Here is a 20,137-nt window from a genome sequence, read left to right on the forward strand (position 1 = left end):
CGCACTGCCCGGAGAGCCGGCAGGACTTCAGCGGGCAGGTTCCGCCTGAGCTGGGCAGAGGAAAAGAGCTGGCGGTAGTGCTTTTCCCTGAGGCAAAGTGTCTGAGTGCGTCTGATGGGCCATTGCAAACTTCATTCCCGGGTGAGCCGGCAGGGGGGGTTCGCGGCGGGTGAGAAGTACATTAGGATGAATTTCTTCCTTTGTTCGCACTTCCACACCGCGTCCCTCGTTGCGTTCCTCGCCGGATTGCTCCGAAAGGTAAAGGGCAGTGCCCGCCAGGACCCGGGGCTTGGCAGCGGCTCCCCCCGGGGGCCCGGCCGCTGCTGGGCTTCTGCTGCTTCTTTTATTCTTCTTTAGGGCAGTTGGAGCAGAACAAAGTTATGTTTGAAAGATGCACTTTTTAATCTTTCTCGTCAGTAAGCGACGCCGGAAGAGCATTAATAAGTTTAAGAATTGCTGCCTTCTAGGAGCAGGTTTTCCTGCGGTTTAAATACTTGCATACAAGTTGTTCCTAGGGAGTGGCATAGGAAATACTACCTGTATTCTTTTACCGCCTCTGCTGTCTCTATGTAAAAGAAAAGAAAAGAACGTTGTATTTCCTATTTGCTTTTCTAACCGTGTGGAAGTAATTCCACAGTATTTAGTGAGTAAATATCTTACTTGCACACTGTAAAGTATTTTAAAAGTTTTTGTTTTATTCACTATGAAATCCTAAAATCTCGTTTAGGAGAATGAAAGGTGTGCCTTAGTAGTCATCCCAGAAGAATTATGGTCTGTTGTTTTTAATTAAGCATGCTACAGAACTTTGCATGGGTTAAGTTAACTCTGCTATCAGTTCAAGTAAACAGGCATAAAATGGTTTTAAAGTCTCAAAGATTTCCTTCTTTTTTTTTAGTTTAAAACTGAATTCAAAATCAGCAGAACTATTTTTGTTATCACAAATTTTAGGGTGCCATGCTAAATTTCAATCAAAGTGTTATTCACAGAGATTGGAGGTCTGCTTTTCCTTGAACAGCTGCTGAGTTCATATTAGATACACCAGTAAGTAACTGCCTACAGATAAACAGTTGCAATTCTCCATGTGAATCCTTGTTTCATTCTGGTTTCAGAATCTTTGCCTGCTGCTGGAGTATAGCTGCTGCGTTTTCCTTTTAACAGTTAATATCTTGAAAACATAAATCAGAGTATCTCATAAGATTAGCTCATGATGTGGGGAATACAAACATAAAATTTACTGGACTTTAGTCACAAGTTGAAACTGTTATGTTAATCTCTGCGACAATGTACATTTTTTGAATAACTCACCAGCTTTACTAAAGTAACACTACCATACACTCTCATCATGTGTTAATTTTCTGAATACCAAAACAGACACCTTCCCCCTCTGAAAAGCAAAAGACACTGTAAATTGGTTTGATTGGAAAGTTATGCATGTTGAAACAGCTAATCCTGGTATTTCTTTTTCCCATCAGACTACATGAATAATTCCTTTTAAACAATTGAAAGGGTAGGTGTAACCACAATTAGTGCAGCTTGCAGTGTCTCACGATCTCTCATGACAGAGATCCTGTCATGACCGTTTAGTTTCACAGTGCGTTTCTGTCAGACAGCATCAGTTGGGTGTGCTGATCAAAACTGACCTTTATGGTAAATAAACATGGTTAATGTTTTGCTTGGTAGGTAGGTTATTCTGGATTTAATTGGTAGTGCTTGCATGTAGAAAAAGAATAGCAATGAGACTAAGACTACTTGGGTGTATTGCCTGATTTGCCTGGTAGTTCTTCTACCTGTGACTTCCATTGGTGGAGGAGTAGATATCTCAGTGTATGCTTCCTATAGATACCTTGTGTGTCTGTGTATGGTAAGTTGGTTCAATGTATCTATGATAAGCAAGATAAGTTTGGTTTGGTCTTTTTTTTTGCTTGCTTGACATTGAAATTGTTCTTTACTAAATTTTGTATTTTTTGCTTAAAACTTTCAAATCTCAAACTACAAACTTTGAAATCTAAATACTGTAAACTTTGTGCTAGGAGAAACAGTCTGTCTTGTGACTGGTATCTTATCCAGTCATCTTAATTTGTAACTTATCAATTTGAGCTCTGCTTGCTCCAAAATTATGCTTAGACCTGTAATGTAAAGATAGTTCATATTTCTAAGTTGCATTAATACTTTTTTCCATGTACAAATTATGTTAATGTTTTAATACGTTAATAGTTTTGATGATGTTCTAACTAATTAGTAAAACTGTCTTACATATCCCAGTGCTGAATTTGCATATAAATAAAAATGACCTGGATATGCATAGAAATAAAAATTATCTGAATAATAATTTCCAGATAGGAAATCACAGTTTGTTTGAAAGTAGCTTTTCAGAATAATATGGTGTGCACTTATGAGGTTAGGGGTGTGATGTTTTGTTAAGCAAACTGTTGCCTTGTGTATTGAACATGGATACAGAAAATCCTAAACTGGTCGGATTCCAAAGATAATAAAATTTTAGGAGTTCAAAGTGTAGCCTTTGGCTAAAATGTTTCTGAAATTCAGTCATTTTGGCACGCTGTAATGAGCCATCTGAGTTTATATCTAACACATTATCACTTTATCTTAATGCTTTCATACTTTCTCTTAGTAGTTAATAGTTTTTTTATAACTGGAGCTGCTTAATACTTTAGATATTTTCCAAGAATATACTATGTTGATTTTTGGATAATCTGAGTCAATGTTTTTAATTTCTAGTAACTGTGTAAATTGTGACAAGATGGAAATAGTGTTATGTAAAAGAAATTGCTAACTTTTTATCTGATGTGGTTAAGTGTTCACTTGAGAGATACTTTTGCATTCTTGTTTGTAACTCAGCGAGCCATAGGGGTTACTGCTGGGGAGTGGATTCTCTTGCTGGTGGTTGTGTTATTGTTTGTAATGGGCTGCCTGTTGCTGGTTCTGAGCAGACTTGAAGTTGCTACAGAAGAGCAGCAAAAAGTGCTCAAGGTATTATGGCACGGAAAAATATTTGCAGTAATAGTAAAACCTACCCATGTGTTCAACTTTGAATATTAATGAGAAGTTTGGATATCTTAATGCATCTTACTGTGGTACGTGTCCGGTCTAATGTGCCTGAGATGCGAGCAGCAAAGGATAAGAGATACAAACAGATACACTGTTTTACATTATAAATCCACCAGTTCAAATAGCTTGCTGCCAAACATAAGCATAGGCAGTGAGTTACGTGCTGCAGCATCAGAAGTAAAGCCAGGTTTTGGACTTCAGTATAAATTAAAAATAATAATAATAAAAAATCCTAGTGTAACTGAGGGAGAAAACAGGGAAGCATCTGATCAGATCAACATAAAATTTGATTATTGAGTAATAGATCATTGGTAATAGATGGCTTCCAAAATTCCAGCAAGATGGAGGAAAAGCTGGGTTTGTTGATTGCTTAAAAATGATGTTTTAAGCAATCTTCTTAACATTGCCTTTTAGGCCAGTCTGGTGGCATTTTAAAATTTTCAGAGTTTTGGAGTTAGTGATATCAGTTATTTGTTGCAAAGATTTGTGTGTGTGTAAGAGTGTTTGTGGTTTTTTTTGTTTGGTTGGTTGGTTTGGTTTTTTTTTAAGCAAATATTTGTTAACTTGGCAGTATACTGGAACATAAAGCCCTGGAGACCCAAGTGCCTCTGTATTCCCAGGACATATCATAGCCTGGGAAGGAAAGTAGACGGGGAGGAATAATACTGTTTAGCCATTGAAATGGTGACTGTTCAAATCTCACTCATTTGCCCTCCCAACCTTTTCTTCATTCAGTGTTAAGACCTTGTAAGTATTGGTTCCAGCTAGTGACTAACTTCAAAGAACTTTAATGCTTTTTATTGTCACTTTTTGTTTGCTATGTTTATAGTTTTAATTGTGCAACTTAATGCCTAGATTTGGAAGACAGACACACTTTTTTTTTTCTTCTTCTGGAAGGATATTACTTTTCGTTACTCCCCTGCAATACTTCCTATAGTCTGTGTGAATCTGAGTCTTAAATTCCTGTCAAAATCATTGACTTGGGAATATCTGTGACTGAATTCCTTCTGAGGTTTTGAAGTGAACTGTTGACACAAGCAGATTAATTTGCTCTGATATTTGCTAGTGGGCAGTCAGTCCATGGAATGTCAGCCAGTGTGATCTTTCACATATCTACCTGAGCAGGTGGGAAGCAGGGAAGAGAAAAATTACTGGAAGACAAAACATGAGTGGAGAAAGGAGACAACATGTGATATTATTTACAGGAGATGAACAGAAGTAGCGTGAAGTTAGGCACTTAGAGATTGACATCCAAAGGATGAGGGCAAACCAGGGCTAAAATGTGGGGAGAAAAAGGTCAGGAACAATAAAAGAATGACATAGTGAGTAATTAGTTTGATTTGTATAGCAGATTGGCCAGGGAAGAAAACTCAGAAGGAGAGGTAAGGGAAAAAATTTAAGCATAAATAGAGAAAGGAGAAATAAATGAATGTGTACTGCTTAATCAAAGTAATCAAGAAAATATTAGGTGCTTTCTACTTGCTGCAAAGAAATTTTGCCCCCAGGATCTTGTTGAAAGTTTGGGCTTGTTGAGGGAGCCTTCTGAGGCTTTGATTTGTTGTACTGTGAGACTTGAAGGAGTGAAGACAGTTGCTGTAAACCCAGATGAAGCAGATGGTCCCAGACGTCTTGTTCCTGAGGTTTCTGCCTTTCTTCCTGCTGCAATCTTGCCTAGATTTAGGTAGCAAAAATGTTATACTGACTTCAAAAGGCAAATCCAGTGAAGGTGTGCCTGTATGACTGTCTTGCTGTTCCAGGCTCTTTCTCTGTAATTTCTAGAGTGTGTTGGAGAAACCCAACTGAAATGTTCCTCCAGTAATTTTGATAGATTCTTGTTCTTACAGCTCTTGATACTCATTTGTTTCAGATCTGTTCTGAGAGGGGAATAAAGGAATATGTCTTATTCTTTATGGGCTTTACACCTTAGTGGTGCTTGATTTTTTTTTTTTTTTTTTAATTTTTTTTATGATTAGAACTTTCTTACACTATTCTTACAAGTGTAGTCAGAGCTGGAGGGAATACAATACAGAATTATTCTCTGTTCTATTAATAATATTTATAATTCTTGGAACGGGTACACATTGGATACTGTAAAGAATTGATGGTGATATCAAGCCAACTCTTGCAGTTTACTTCCACACAGTTGGACATCAGTCATTTTACAATCTAAATTAAATGAGGGAGGAGAATTTTCCACTAGACATAATTGTCACGTATGAAGTAGAGAACTGGAGTGAATGTTCGCTACTCCAGATTAGTTCTGACCTCGTTTGTTTGCTCATAGCAGACAGCATTGATATATTTCTTCTACCATGTTGCTTCATGGGAATGTTCATTTGAACTTAGCTCTGTGTTCCTCTTGTGTTGTGTTAGTAATTCCTAGGCTTTTGATGTAATGGATTCTTGGCATTTTGTAGGAGTTTTTAATTTATCTATGTTTCTATTACTGCAAATAATTTTGACACTTTATTCGAGAAAATGATATAGTCTAAATGTGTAACCTACAGTTTTCTTTCAGCATGAATTCTGAACTAAGCATCTATGTTTATTTGATAAACTTTTGAACAATCATAAGCCTTACTACATCTCTTTCTTGTTTCAGGGTTTCTTTGTAATTGCTGCCATGGGAAGATACTTGACTATGCTGTTGCTGCTGACGCTGCTGGTGCAGCATTTTGGAAACTGTGAAGGAAATCAAAGGCCACATCATGCTCCATCAATGCAATTTACAGAAATACAGTATAATGCCACTGTGTATGAGAATTCTGCAGCCAAGACTTATGTTGGGCATCCAGTCAAAATGGGCATTTACATTACAAATCCACTGTGGGACATAAGATACAAAATTATTTCTGGTGACAGTGAGAACTTGTTCAAAGCTGAAGAGTATGTTCTTGGAAACTTTTGCTTTTTGAGAATACGGACCAAGGGAGGAAACACAGCTATCCTTAACAGAGAGGTGAAGGATCATTACATGCTGACTGTTAAAGCAGTTGAAAAAAATACAAATGCTGAAACACGCACGAAGGTCAGGATACAGGTACTGGATACAAATGACTTGCGGCCTTTGTTTTCTCCAACATCTTACAGTGTTTCTTTGCCTGAAAACACAGCAATAAGGACCAGCATTGCAAGAGTCAGCGCGACAGATGCAGATATAGGAACAAATGGAGAGTTCTACTACAGCTTTAAAGAAAGAACAGATGTGTTTGCTATACATCCAACTAGCGGAGTGGTAGTTCTGACTGGTAGACTTGACTACTCGGACACGAAACGTTATGAGATGGAAATTCTTGCAGTGGACCGTGGGCTGAAGCTGTATGGTAGCAGTGGCATAAGCAGTATGGCAAAACTAACAGTTCACGTAGAGCAAGCAAATGAACATGCCCCTGTCATTACAGCTGTTCCATTGACTCCATCAGAATCAGACACAGATCCAACATACGCAGTTGTAACCGTAGAGGACAATGACCAGGGTTCAAATGGGGAAATAGCATCATTAAATATTGTTGCAGGAGATGCGCTTCAACAGTTCAAAACAGTGAGGTCTGTTCCGGGTGGCAAAGAATACAGAATAAAAGCCATTGGTCCCATTGACTGGGAGAGTCACCCTTTTGGATACAACCTTACCCTTCAAGCTAAAGACAAAGGGAATCCCCCACAATTTTCTTCTGTAAAAGTTGTTCATGTGACATCACCACAATTTAAGTCTGGTCCTGTCAGATTTGAAAAAGAGATATATAGAGCTGAAATAAGTGAATTTGCTCCTCCAAACACACCTGTGATAATGGTGAAAGCTGTGCCTAGTTACCCACATTTAAAATATGTATTTAAAAACACACCAGGAAAAATTAAATTCAATTTAAACACTCACACTGGTCTTATTACCACATTAGAACCCATAAAAGCACAATATGCATCCCATTTTGAACTTGAAGTTGTGACAAGTGACAGAAGAGCTTCTGCAAAAGTATTAATTAAGGTACTAGGCATGAATAGCAATCCTCCTGAATTTACTCAGACATCCTATAAGGCCTCCTTTGATGAAAATGTGCCAATAGGTACAAGTGTCATGAGAGTAAGTGCAAAAGACCCTGATGAAGGGGAAAATGGTTATGTGACCTATAGCATTGCCAACCTAAATCCTTTGCCGTTTGTGATTAACCATTTCAGTGGGATTATTAGTACCTCAGAAGACTTGGATTATGAATTGATGCCAAGGGTTTACAATTTAAGGATTCGAGCCTCTGATTGGGGTATACCATATCGCCGAGAAGTTGAAGTTCCTGTTACTATTATTTTAAATAATTTGAATGACAATATACCTCTGTTTGAGAAAATAAATTGCGAGGGAGTAATCCCCAGGGACCTTGGTGTTGGAGAGCAAATAACAACTGTATCTGCTATTGATGCAGATGAGCTCCAGTTGGTGAGATACCAAATTGAATCTGGAAACGAACTGGATTTATTTAGCCTAAACCCAAATTCGGGAGTACTTTCTCTCAAGCAGTCACTAACAGATGGCCTAGGTGCTAAAATGTCTTTTTACAGTTTGAAAATTACAGCTACAGATGGAGAGAACTTTGCAAAGCCATTGTATATCAACATAACTGTAGCTAGCAGTCGCAAACCAGTCAACTTGCAGTGCGAAGAAACTGGTGTTGCCAAAATGCTCGCAGAGAAACTCTTACAAGCAAATAAGTTGCACAATCGTGGAGAAGTTGAGGATGCTTTCTTTGATACTCACTCTGTGAATCTGCATGCGCCTCAGTTTAGAAGTACCCTTCCCAGTAGCATTGAGATAAAAGAAGACCAACCTGTGGGCTCTAGCATAATATCTGTGAATGCTGCTGATCTTGATACTGGCTTCAATGGCAAGTTAGTGTATGTTATTTCTGGAGGTAATGAGGACAGTAGTTTCATTGTTGATATGGAAAGAGGAGTACTGAAAATTCTATCTCCCCTTGACCGAGAACTAAAAGATAAATATACCCTCAATATTACTGTCTATGATCTTGGAATACCGCAGAAGTCTGCCTGGACCCTTTTAGACATAAAAATTTTGGATGCTAATGACAACCCACCAGAGTTCCTCCAAGACAGCTATTTTGTTGAAGTAAGTGAAAACAAAGAGCCCAACAGTGAAATAATTCAAGTTGGAGCTACTGATAAAGATTTGGGGGCTAATGGAGAAGTGAAATACTCTCTTCTTACAGATACAGACAAGTTTACTATTAATTCTGTGACAGGAGTTGTGAAAGTTGTAGGGGTCCTGGATCGGGAGGAGCAGCCCATTTATTTGTTGAAAATTGAGGCTAGGGACCAACCTGCTGAAGAACCTCAATTATTTTCAACAGTTATTCTGAAAGTGGCTGTAGAAGATGTAAATGACAATCCTCCCAAATTTATTCCTTCAAATTATCATGTGAAAATTCGAGAAGATCTTCCTGAGGGAACAATTATTACATGGCTAGAAGCCTACGATCCTGATTTGGGCCAGTCAAGTCAAGTACGGTACAGCCTTTTGGACAGCGGAGACAGCACCTTTGACGTTGACAAAATAAGTGGAGCAATACGTATTGTACAAAGACTGGATTATGAAAAGAAACAATTTTATAACTTGACCGTGCGGGCCAAGGACAAGGGAAAACCTGTTTCATTGTCCTCTACGTGTTATGTTGAGGTTGAGGTAGTTGATGTGAATGAAAACTTGCACCCCCCACAGTTCTCCATATTTGCAGATAAAGGCTTCATAAAAGAAGATGCTCCTGTTGGCTCCTCAGTAATGACAGTATCTGCTTATGATGAAGATGCAGGACGAGATGGGGAGATCAGATATTCCATCCGAGATGGATCAGGTTTAGGAGTTTTTCGAATAGACGAGGAAAAAGGTAAGGTGACTTTCTGTTACTTTTATACACTAAACAAAATCAAATGCCAGGAAAGAGAGAAGGGAAGCAGCATTGTCACAGTTGATGTAGATGTCCTTGTTTGGACTAAAAGATGCCACCAACAATGTGTATAGTTCTGCCTGCTACTTAGGTGAAATTATTTTTATACATTTGATAAGTAATTTCTCTCTAATACTCCCAGTTCCATTCACCCTACCTAAAGCCATGCTTAAGTCTTAAAATCTATACCACACAGAAAAAGTAAGAATACTCTTGATATAAAAAGGAGGTCTGCCTCATGGGAGTGCATACACTCTGTCTTGTGGCCAGTGGGACTGTCATGCTTTTCAGTCTTAAATAACATTATCTTTTGCTCCTTTTACCGGAGGTATGCATGGGTGTGATATTGTCATAGTGCATGGTTTAGTTAGTTACTTTCAGAGTTTACAGGTGCCCATCTAGAATTCAGTAAGCAGTGCCATCTTCATCGGAAGGATTCTGGCAAAGAAAGCATTGATGCAACCTTAGAAAAACCTCATGTGAATCAAGCGGACTGAACTGTTGACTTATTGCATAAATAATACATACATTGATGTGCAGTGTGAGAATTTTTCCAGTGTCATGTGTTCAGAGGAAACATAATTTTATTTTCAGTAAAATCCTAGTGCTGATTTTTAACATTTTGGTTGGATGTCTGTGTAGCTATCTATTCATTTATGTCTTTGATAAAGAGAGAGCATTGATATTTTGCAGTTATCTAAGCATCTTGAAATAAATTGAGGGGGAATCTGGTGCAAGATTTGTCTACAGGTTACATATAGGTAAATGATGACATATGTGATCAATGTCTTAAAGAAAAAAAGCTTGCAACTGAGAATAAAAGGTGGGAATTATGTCTGATTCATCCAGAAGTCATTCGGTGTGTTCTCTGTGCTTCCCACAATTGTGAATGTGGGTAATAGAGACTCATGAAGCCACTTTACTCTGTAGGGTTTGGGTGAACAAACTGTTCCTTACTATTTTTCTTCTCTAGAAAGTCTGTTATTAAATTATGTGGTTTGTGGCAAAAGAACCAGCTCTGCAGGTTGAAATGTAGCAATGCTTCTCTTAGCTTTGCTTTTAACAAAGCACCTAGTTAAAGTAGTGAAACAGACTCTCTAAAAGTGGAGAATTGAATACTTTCTTTCCAAGACCTTGTAGTTTCGCTTTTGGACATTTGGTATGTGTGCAGAATATTAATTTGTGTATCATGATGCATTTCTTTTTACATAAGTGTATTAAAGTTTACTGTGTGTTATGGTATTTTAGAGGTGTCTCTAGTTGTCCTATAGAATGAGTCTGAGTTTGGCAATGTATTATACATGTGACAGGTAACAGTAAGTGAGAATGAGCCTGTTTACGAGTACGTAGGCAGATGTGTGTGTTTTTGTGGTGGTACTACCATGGCACAGTTAGTTGTCTGCATGAGTTGCCTCTCTACTTTTTTGACACAAAGCTGGTTTACTTGACTAACGAATTGGTGTGAGTTTAAGTAAGTTGCTTTATATCAGCTGGGTTTACAAAGTTAGCAGAGCTTGGGGCAAAGCCAGCTTCTGTTCAATAATATTGTCCAGAACAGTGGCTCTGTATTTTCAAGGCATGGGAGAGGCATTGTCTCTATTCATATCTGGTATCCAGTATTTGCATTTGTTGGGATGAAAGTAGAGGGATTTGGTGGGAAAGAGGTGGTGGTAGAGAGGGGTTGGTAGTTTTTAATCTTATTTAACAAATTCCACTTATGACACTGGTGTGGGAAAGAAAGTTTTTATTTTGGGTTTCTTCATGTGTATTTTCCATCAAATGGTGTGCTAAAGGAAAGAACATTGAGTGTGTACAAACGTTACAATGTAGCTTAAATTTTGGATTGACATTTTATTTTGGTGAAAAGCCATAAGAATTGTTCTTGAAGGACTCTTTATACTGCAGTGTCTGAATATTTGTCATATTTTTCAAAATGGACTGGCCTTGATACAGGGAGCAGACTGATTATCAGCCAACAAAGCACACTGAAGAATTTGTGAAAGATAAATTTTTCAAGCAACTTGCTAACTTTTTCAGCTTGCTGAAAGCTTCTTTTGACTTTAGCCCTGAGCTACATGTCTCATCCTGCTGTCTTTGAAGAGCATCATACTACACTGTCAGTTCAAAGACAGATAAATTGGATTTAAGAACTTATTTCAAGTCAACATTAAACTATTCAGTGGTTCAGAGGGGCTCTTTTATCCCTTGCTTATAAGAAATTAAGGACAACAATCATATTTGCAGGTAGACTAGATGATGATAGAAGCATTGAATAGCTAGTTCCATGCATTGATTTTTGTTGACTTTTAGGTTGTCTTTCCTATGTAAAGTTTGTTTTAATTTTACAGTTCTAAAGGTAGGAAATAGTATTGGCATTTGATATTTGAACCTGTAATTCTGGTATTTTCACAAGGGACTTTGTCTTGAGTACTGTTTTCCAAGACTTAACCTTTATTTTCAGTCATCGGTTTTCATAGGTTCTGTTTTTTGCAGTTGTGCCCAAACCATTAGCAGTCAATGTCTTAACAGGGAGCACTAAACACCAATATTTCCATACTCAGGAGCTGCTTTGATTACTTAGTTCCCTGACTGCTCTGATGCTTTTACATAGAAAAAAAGATATGTTAGGAGTGAATTGGGTAGTCAGTCATATTTTAGCTTTCTTAGTATTCTTAAGCCTGAAAAGGCAATAATGGTCAGAAAAGAAGGAGAATAAGATGATAAAAGTCTAGAAAATTGCAGTAGTTTCTGTAGCACCTATATCACTGTCTATTTTTTGTAATGTAAAAAATAGGGCACACGCAGTTACCAGGTTTTAAAGTATTCTTCCTTTCCTAAGCTAAAAGGAAGTATTTTTCACATGAAGTGTAATAAAGTCATGAAACCCATTTCCTCAGGAAGTTATAGAGATTTATAAAGTATGACTAAAGAAAATAAATGATACTAATGACATTACTTTGAGGTTCAGCCTCATGCTATCTTCAGCTCATAAACTGTTAACTGGAAGCCAGGGGGTAAGGGAGAGAGATCAGAGGTCATTGCTCAATGCATGATTCAGAAGTACAACTGTGCATTGTGCCTGATATTGCACAGAAATAAAATTTAAATTGCATGGTAAATGAAGACTTTGAGATATTATATGAGAGGAAAAATGTTAAAATGAGATTTTTGTACTGTGAATTTATGTAACAAAGCCATTTGTTTATCCTTTAGGTACGTGTTCAGGAGAACTTGGAATTTAAGATAGCTTTTTATTTGTGAGTGGAACTGAAGGCTGTAAATTGAGATGATCAATTGGCTATATAAATTGCCTGCTAAAGTAGCAGTAAAATATTTTTTCAAAGAATTTGACAAGGAGTTGAGCACATTGGTGTGCATTAATAAAAGAAGGCATTGTGTTGATGCAGATCTCAGTGTGCCACAAGAAAAACCCATGCACCATCTAAATCCCATTAGCACAGAACAGTAAAAGTGAGATAAATCATGTCAATACCATGCTGCTACTTCGATTGAGAAAAACTCTGAATAATTACAGAAGTAATTGCTGGAGCAGAACTAAAGCAGAAGCTCTGTGGGATCAAGGCAATACTGAAACTTCCTTGTCCCAGTTTTTATTCCAGTGGGCAAGGAGGGAAAAAGAAGAATGTCTTCCTGTTTACTGTTTGGTTTTCAAATACAAGAATGGAGCCTTTTCATTGGCTATTTGCACTCCTCTAAGGTTAACTGAAAGATGGAAGCTCTAGTCTGTAAAAATGGTGTTGGGAAGAGCTCATAGTACTTCTTCCAGTTGTTTAGGCAGGTGAACAATGTCACTCACTTGGCTGAATGGGACATTATCATGGGAGCACCAGCATGTGCTGAGCCAGTGTCCACACTGATTTTCAGCTGTAAAAAATGAGCCTAAGAAAAATTTGTAGCAGTTATCTGGCCTTCTCCAAAGAATTTTTCCAAGCAGATTGCTCTTTTCCTGGGGATATCAGGACTTCTGGCTTATTACTGAGCACTGCTCTTATCATGTTTCAAGGTTGTTTTTTATGTTTTTGCTTTTCTTTCTAGTGCTCAAAATTTAGATAGCTAAGGGAGCCACCAGCCTCTGGATGTGTAGATGCCATGGGTCATTTAGCCTAAGAAAGGTCTCATTGAAATGCTTAGGGAAGATGGGAGCCTGGAAACCGATGCTCAGAAGTGAAGGAAGGTTTGAGTAATGAATTCCATGGTGTCTGTTATAACTAACCAGTTGAGTGGTTGCATTTACAATCCTTATACATGCAGATGGTGGGTGTTACATGTAGGCCCTGCACAGTAAGATTTCAAGACAGAGTGAATTTTATAAACTGATTATCAGAAACTTAGAAAGCAGTTCAACTTGCAAGGCTACCAGCAGGTGATATCTAAACTTCTGCAATTGAGGATATTTCACAGTACATGCCCTAGTTCCAGAATGGTGTGAAGGATGATGTGACAGTCTGAACCTCATACATGATAACCTTATTACTTGTGTTTACAGCGTGTAGTTGTTACCAGGAATCTTACTGCTCTTTCATTAACCTGATTTTGAGTTATTAGGCCATAATGTTACAGAACAACAGTAATCCTGCTTTAACGATATGGACAAAGTTTAAGGTGATTAAACTAATTTGCTGACTTAAAAAGATGCATGACTGTGGTTTTGTAAAGCAAAGATCTGTCTAGCCTGAGATACTGTCTCCAGTAGCACAGAGATGATGCTTTCTTCTAATACTTTCCCAGTCTCTGGTTATTTTGTATTGGGGAGTTTTCAAGTCACATGGTTTGTAACATTCACGTGCTTATCTTTCTTTTGTAGTCTTCTCTTGGAACCATATAACTTTCAAGTGTAACCTTGCTACTGTGATAAGGAAAAATGTATTGTTTTGGTAAAAAATATTAAAGGAACAAGTAAAAAAACCAGCAGGGGCATATGGAAGAAAATTAATTTTATTGCACTATCTCTGTATGCATAAAATAGTGTCAATAAAGCTTAATGGCTATAGGATGCCATTTTTAATATTACCAGAACTATTTCCAGCTGGGCAGGCATTCATTAAGAAGAATGGATAGGATTTTAACTGTGTAAAGCAAAGTACTGAATTATATTCACAAAGGAACATGGCTAACATGTGATAAGTATGTTAACATTGCTTTGTAGTGTTCATGTAAATCCATTAACTTAAATACAGGATATCATTAAGATTTGTATGTAACAGATAGCTTCAGGCTCCATTTCTTCAGTGGTCTTTGGCTTTTGAGCTTTTCGAAGACTGGCATTAGCAAAGTTTAAATGCCATGATCATCAGTGGAGCAGAGCACGTAAGCACCCAGTGGATAGCTGTTAAACCAGCACCATTTTCTGGAACAGAAACCAACAGGCCTGCATCTACACCAACAACTCTTGTTGGAAGGGTGACTGTACCCAGATCATCTACTGGGAATCGTAATCCTCAGTTCATTCCTAACTGTGCCCCTGCTCTTTGAAAAACGGTAGTTGGCACAAACCAAAAGCAATTTAACAGTACACAAGTTCAAATGTTTGGGAATGTTTTCTGTCTGTTGTAAAGATACAGTCATAAAATACTTGGAGATAGGGGAGACATTTTTAATCAAAAATGAGATTAGTATGACTTGGTTTTAAGTTAATTGTAGTTAAGCAACCTTACAAATGCAGGATTTTCTTGGCTTTTGCTTGAATGCTTCATATCGAAGTTGCTCCTTCAGTGTACTTCATTACCTTATTGTATAAATCGTGGATATAAACATCAGGATGTGCAAAAACTTAGTTTAAATTAAAAAAAAAAGGAAAAAAAAGACATCAAGAAGTTCTTAATAATTTCCATTCTTCTACTATGCAAATTCCATGTTATATGTTGGCTTAGTGTTTATTCTGAGTCTTTGAAGATCTGTCAGATTGTAGTCACTGAAAACTATGAACAGAAAAATATGTTGAGCAAATCTTATTGTAAGAAAGCAATGAAACATTAAATTGAAAACTGTGATTGATCAGCTGATGTTGATACTAGGGGAAGAATATTCTAGGTGGGGTTAATATGATCAACTAATTCTTAGAGTATCTTCACATCATAGACTAAGTTTGTTTACAAACATTGACAATGGCATTTCTGCTTGGGTTCTGCCCACTGATGCAGTCTCACTGGCACATAGGTTTTGCAGTTAAAATTCCTTGTGTGAATATTTTGACCAGTTAAAAGTGAGAAGTAACTAAGAAGAAGCCCCTCATAGAATGGGGTCTTCAGATAGCATTTTTTTCCTGCAAAGCACAGTAGTTCTTCCCAGTAGGAGAGAGAGAAGGATTAATGGGGTCTCTATTTCTGCAAAATGCTAAGTGGCTGCAGCTTTTTGCACAATAAAGTTTTACCCCAGCTAGCTCAGGTACAGTCATGAGTAAAGCTCAGAGCACAGACTAATCTTACAGGTATCTAATTAGCTTTTCGGGCACATTTTTTTCATCCTACAGCTGCATTACATTGTACTGAAGTTAATGATTTGCCCATGTAGCTGTAGCAGTTAAATTTCTTCAGTAGCTGAGGCATACGTGTCCTAGAGTAAGAATTTAGATTATTCTGATGCAGTTTGAAGAAAACCCACAAAACCAACCCAAACTAAAAAAAAAATCTCAAGAAACCAAACCCCAAACCTAAAACAACAACAAAAAAAATAACCTGAACAACCCTCAGCCTGCGAAACAGCCAAAACAAAAAAAAAAAAAAACAAAAAAAAAAAAACCCAGAATGATTACTAGGTTTTGTAAACTCCAAGTTAGAGTTAAATTCTTAAGCTGATAAATGTTAATTTGGAAGGTTAATCGTTTAAATGAGGGGTTGCATCAGCACTTCAGTTTGCAATTAAGAGAAGACCTAATTCTAATGTATGCTGGAGAGTTGAATGACATTCTAGTCAGCAGATGGAAATATTTTCTTAATCAAAGGACTTACAAAGATTATTTTTGGATTCTGGAGTTGGTGGTTAGTTGTCACACTGACATGTGGAACAGAATTTCGGGTCAACACCTGGAATTTGAATACAAACTGAAACTTATTTCTTTGGAAAACAGTACAAAGGCAAGGATCTATTTGTTTAAATACTGTGTAATTAAAACTCTTGAAAGAGTTTGAGAGATGTATTTTTGTGTGTATCTCTGTAAAAGTGAATGTGGGGTTGGGTTTTTTTTTGTGTTTTGAGAAAGTTTGGGAACATACCTGTTCAAGAAGATTTAGTTTATCTGTGCTAAATAATAAACAATACTGCTGTTCTGGAAGTATTAAGTAGTATGGATCAGAGATGCAGAAATAGTAATTCCTTTAGCCTTCTCTGTGAGGATAGTTTTGTAAAAATAACACTACTTAGAAAAAGAGGGCAGGGCAAGGTTTACTTTGGTACTTAAGTGTTCTGGAAAGATATTTTAATGCTGATACATATTAAGGATGTTTTCTAGGGCTATATTTTGTTCTTTGTCTGGGCATTCTCTCCCTTTGGTGTTGAATTGAGAAAGATGAGGAGCATGAGAACATCTTCACTGACTCTAGACCAGGTCTGAACATTTCACCTTCCCTGCTGACACTTTTGTGAATCCTTGGCAGGAGAGTCCTTATCAAGCTTCTCCAGAAACACCAGACAAAAAAGGTTTTGTTGTGACTATAAATAATAAGGCAACTTATGGTACTATGCTCACCCAAACACTATGACCTGTTTTTTAAAGCATTTATCCAATGTTTTTATGACCTCTGTTTCCTACCATAATTTTCAGTGGTAGTCAAGCATGCTATATATGGAGCAGAGCTTAAATTCTAGCTTAGTCTGCAAGATGGGAGAGACAATCATATCTGTGTGGGACACTTAAATTGAGGAGGCATACTTGTGGTTGTTAATTACAGATACTAAAAACTTGGGTAGACTATTTCTAAAATGGGGTGTTATTTTCTGCTTTCTAATTAAGCATAATGCAGTGGGTTTCTGTTGTGTTCAGTATGAAAAAGAAAAGAGAGCGAAGCTGATGCAGAAGATGGTCTGTTTCATTTTGGTTTTATGGATTTTTCTTCAGTGTTATTAAGGCAAACTTGTGCCATTATGCAAGAAAAAATTAGTTATGTTAAAAAAAAGTAACTGCCTAAAGTGAGTAGTATTTTGAGTTTAAAAAGCATTTGCTTAAAATTTCATGCAACTAAAATATATTTTCCGCCAATTTGTTATGGTTTTAAAAATGAGTCCTTTGCCACATAGATTCTCTTTTATGAGACAGTACAAATAGTTGTAACACCAGCTTACTAATAATGATTTTTGTACTTCTAGATCTCCTCTAGTATTAGAAATCTAAGAAGTTTTCTTTTAAGACTGTAGACCCAATGTAATACAATTTGTGTCTGATTAAAGAAATAAAAGAAGCAGGGATGCACTATCTGTTAGACTGAGGACAAGGCCTGAGTTTGCTGCTATCCGTAGAAAGCAATACAGAAAGTATTTTACTAGAAGATGACTAAATTCAGGTGTCAGACAACCATGGTACTGGCAATCAAGCAAAGTATCTCACATCCAAAAGTTAGTTTAAGTGCATGTCAATATTCCAGTTCAGAAGAGGTTCCCTGGTTAACCTGTCAGGGACCATCTGCTTTTGACTGCAGTTTGCAGCCTTTTACTACTGTACTGAGGGTGTGATTATGCTCATTCTAAGGTCTAGAACTAATGGTGCCACTAGGTTAAACTGTGATATGATGCTGTTGCATTTGTGTTTCTTTTTAGGTGCACAAAGTTAAGCCTGGCATTTGGAACTAATGTTGCGTTTCAGTTTGGCAAGGGTTGAGGAGGCCTGGGTTTGGACCAAGGTCCTGAGCAGCCTGGAGCTAGGGAATTACTTTTCTTTCTTAGGCTTGAAGAAAACCATGTAATTTGCATTTGTGATGGTGGCAACTCCCAAAGTGCTATTAGGTTGTTAATGCAGCTTTTAGAATGTGTCTTTGGAAAAAGCTGAATTAGTTTTAGACAAACATATTCATCTTATGTTCTCTGTTGGCAGGGGCATCTTCCAAAGTAGTTTGAGTTTTCTTAGGTATCCTACTGAGTAAAACATCACCTTAGCTGCCAAATAGGGATCCCATACAAAAGCTGAGGCTCCCCTCCTCTGCTGCAGGCATGCTGAAAGTAAGGGATTGTTCCTTTCTGAAAGGTGTTGATTGGGTTACAGCTTGGTTGATGAAAACAGAGCTGCCTGGGGGCTGTGTCTCTGTAGGAGATGAACTGGGGCTGAGCCACATGTGGTCCCAAAGATTTACCTTATAACAGCAATCAGTTCAGGCAGCAGAATAGATACTAAGGGCCTATTAACTTACTTGGGTCTCTCTTTGACTTGGAAAGTACTTGTGAGCAGAGGAATAATAAAAGAGAAGGGTCGCCAAAAGCTATGGAAGGTGCATCTTGCTATATCACTGTTGGGACATCTGCTAAATTGGGGATTTATTTCCTACTAAGCATCTGCTGAGCTTTTGAAGTACATATTAAGGTCAAAGGAGGGGAGCTTGAAATGATTGCATAATGTTTATTCTTTTCTTTGAAGATTTTAGACTTTAATCATACAGCATTTGGACATATTTAACAAAGGACAAACCTACATGAGCATTTGGCAAACTTCCAGAACTTATTACATGCAGTAGTTGCAGCTTTAGAACTTGGATTTAAAAATACTTTGGGCTTTGCCGAAGCTAGGTTTTGCAGGTCCATTTTTTAATCTGTGTATCATTCTTACTGCATATGTGACTTTATTACACTGGACATCTGAATGTGACCAACAATGAATTTTCAATTCATGCCTCTCCATGAGGCTCAAGAAAAGAAAATCTCTAGCATTCCAGTGCCATCAGAGAGGGATTTTTGGAAAAACTGAAGTATCCAAAGAATCTAGCAGCAGGAGTGCAACAAATCGTTTCCATGTTCAGAAATTAGTTTTCCCCAAGCTCCTTGTGTTCTATCCATGATTCTAATTGCTGCTTCTTTTTCATTTAATATTATTTGTGAACAAGGATAGTCAATACCTTCATGATTCTTATAAGTAGTTGCATAGTTTGGATTGGCATTAGGGTTACAGAGCAAACTGCTAGGTTAATTAATAGTAGTGGTGGTCATTAATAGTTCATTTGATTCAGAGTTCTGTCTTTGCAAACTTGTCAGTGTGGTATTGCTGATAACAGAGCTGAATGGCTGCTGTATGTTGGGAAAGTTACACATAGAAAATACAGTAGTTGAATTGCTTTGTTGACTAATCTTCCACCTAGAATAATCCTTTCCGACATGAATAATTTCCAAAATCTGCGTTTATTTTGCTGATGCAAGAAGCCTGATACCATCTCTGTACACAAGAAAGTGAGAATGACTGAGTTTTGGTTTTGAAGCTGCTGATCATAGGGTGCTTGTTCATATTTTGTGTAGGATTTAAGGCTTAAAAGGTGATTATATTACAAATTTCAAAAGACAAGAAGCAAAATTATGGAATAGCCTTCTAATTTTAGTGTTACTGGTAATGTACATGAGCATTACAGAATTGATACAGTCATGTGAGTGAAAAAATGAAGATTCCAGTAACATAATATGCTGTGAGTAAGAGTGAACTAATAATGTGGTAAAAATGAATACAGACTTCCTGTATGTGTTGCCTGTAGTCCTGGTTCTATTTATGAGAGAGAAGGAGTTTGGTAGTTCAGCTTGAAAGACTTTCAGTGCCAATAAGTTTATGATGGAGTTATGGATTATAGAATTATGAATGTGATTTTTAATGTTGGTATGTTGTCTCCTCCGTTTCTCTAAACCTGTGAGAGTGACATGTATAGCTCTTTCACAGGGAATACATCTCCATCCATTCTACAGGGGGTTTGTATTTTATTTTTTTTAATCCTCCTTCCCCCTCTGCCTGTAGATCTGCCATGACAGGGTATATCCTGTCTCTATGAAAATTAGAGATTGCTGTGTAATGATAAGGGTTTAAACTGCAACGAATCAGACATGTGGAAACTTCTGTCTGTGGAATTTTCTGTTTGATCTGAGAGGAATGCCCTTGCTGTGCCCTTCCTGTAATGAAAGCAAGGTAGAGTGAATCAAAGTGA

The 20,137-nt window shown here is 37.4% G+C and overlaps 1 protein-coding gene across 4 annotated transcripts in view; it reads left to right on the forward strand.

Moving 5' to 3' along the window:
* Window positions 1-20,137, forward strand: part of FAT1 (FAT atypical cadherin 1) — a 102,631-nt gene that overhangs the window by 2,230 nt on the left and 80,264 nt on the right. For 3 of the 4 annotated variants that reach the window (XM_014309734.2, XM_031062831.1, XM_031062877.1), the window contains exon 2: window positions 5,669-8,957. In XM_014309734.2, coding sequence (XP_014165209.1) covers window positions 5,690-8,957 — 3,268 coding nt within the window. In that variant the 5' untranslated portion in view covers window positions 5,669-5,689. Of the gene's footprint in view, window positions 1-225; window positions 259-5,668; window positions 8,958-20,137 lie in introns of those variants that run through there. The other variant, XM_031062790.1, reaches the window with a different exon arrangement.

The sequence above is a fragment of the Geospiza fortis genome, unplaced genomic scaffold (assembly GCF_000277835.1).
Source record: "Geospiza fortis unplaced genomic scaffold, GeoFor_1.0 scaffold40, whole genome shotgun sequence".
NCBI lineage: Eukaryota > Metazoa > Chordata > Aves > Passeriformes > Thraupidae > Geospiza > Geospiza fortis.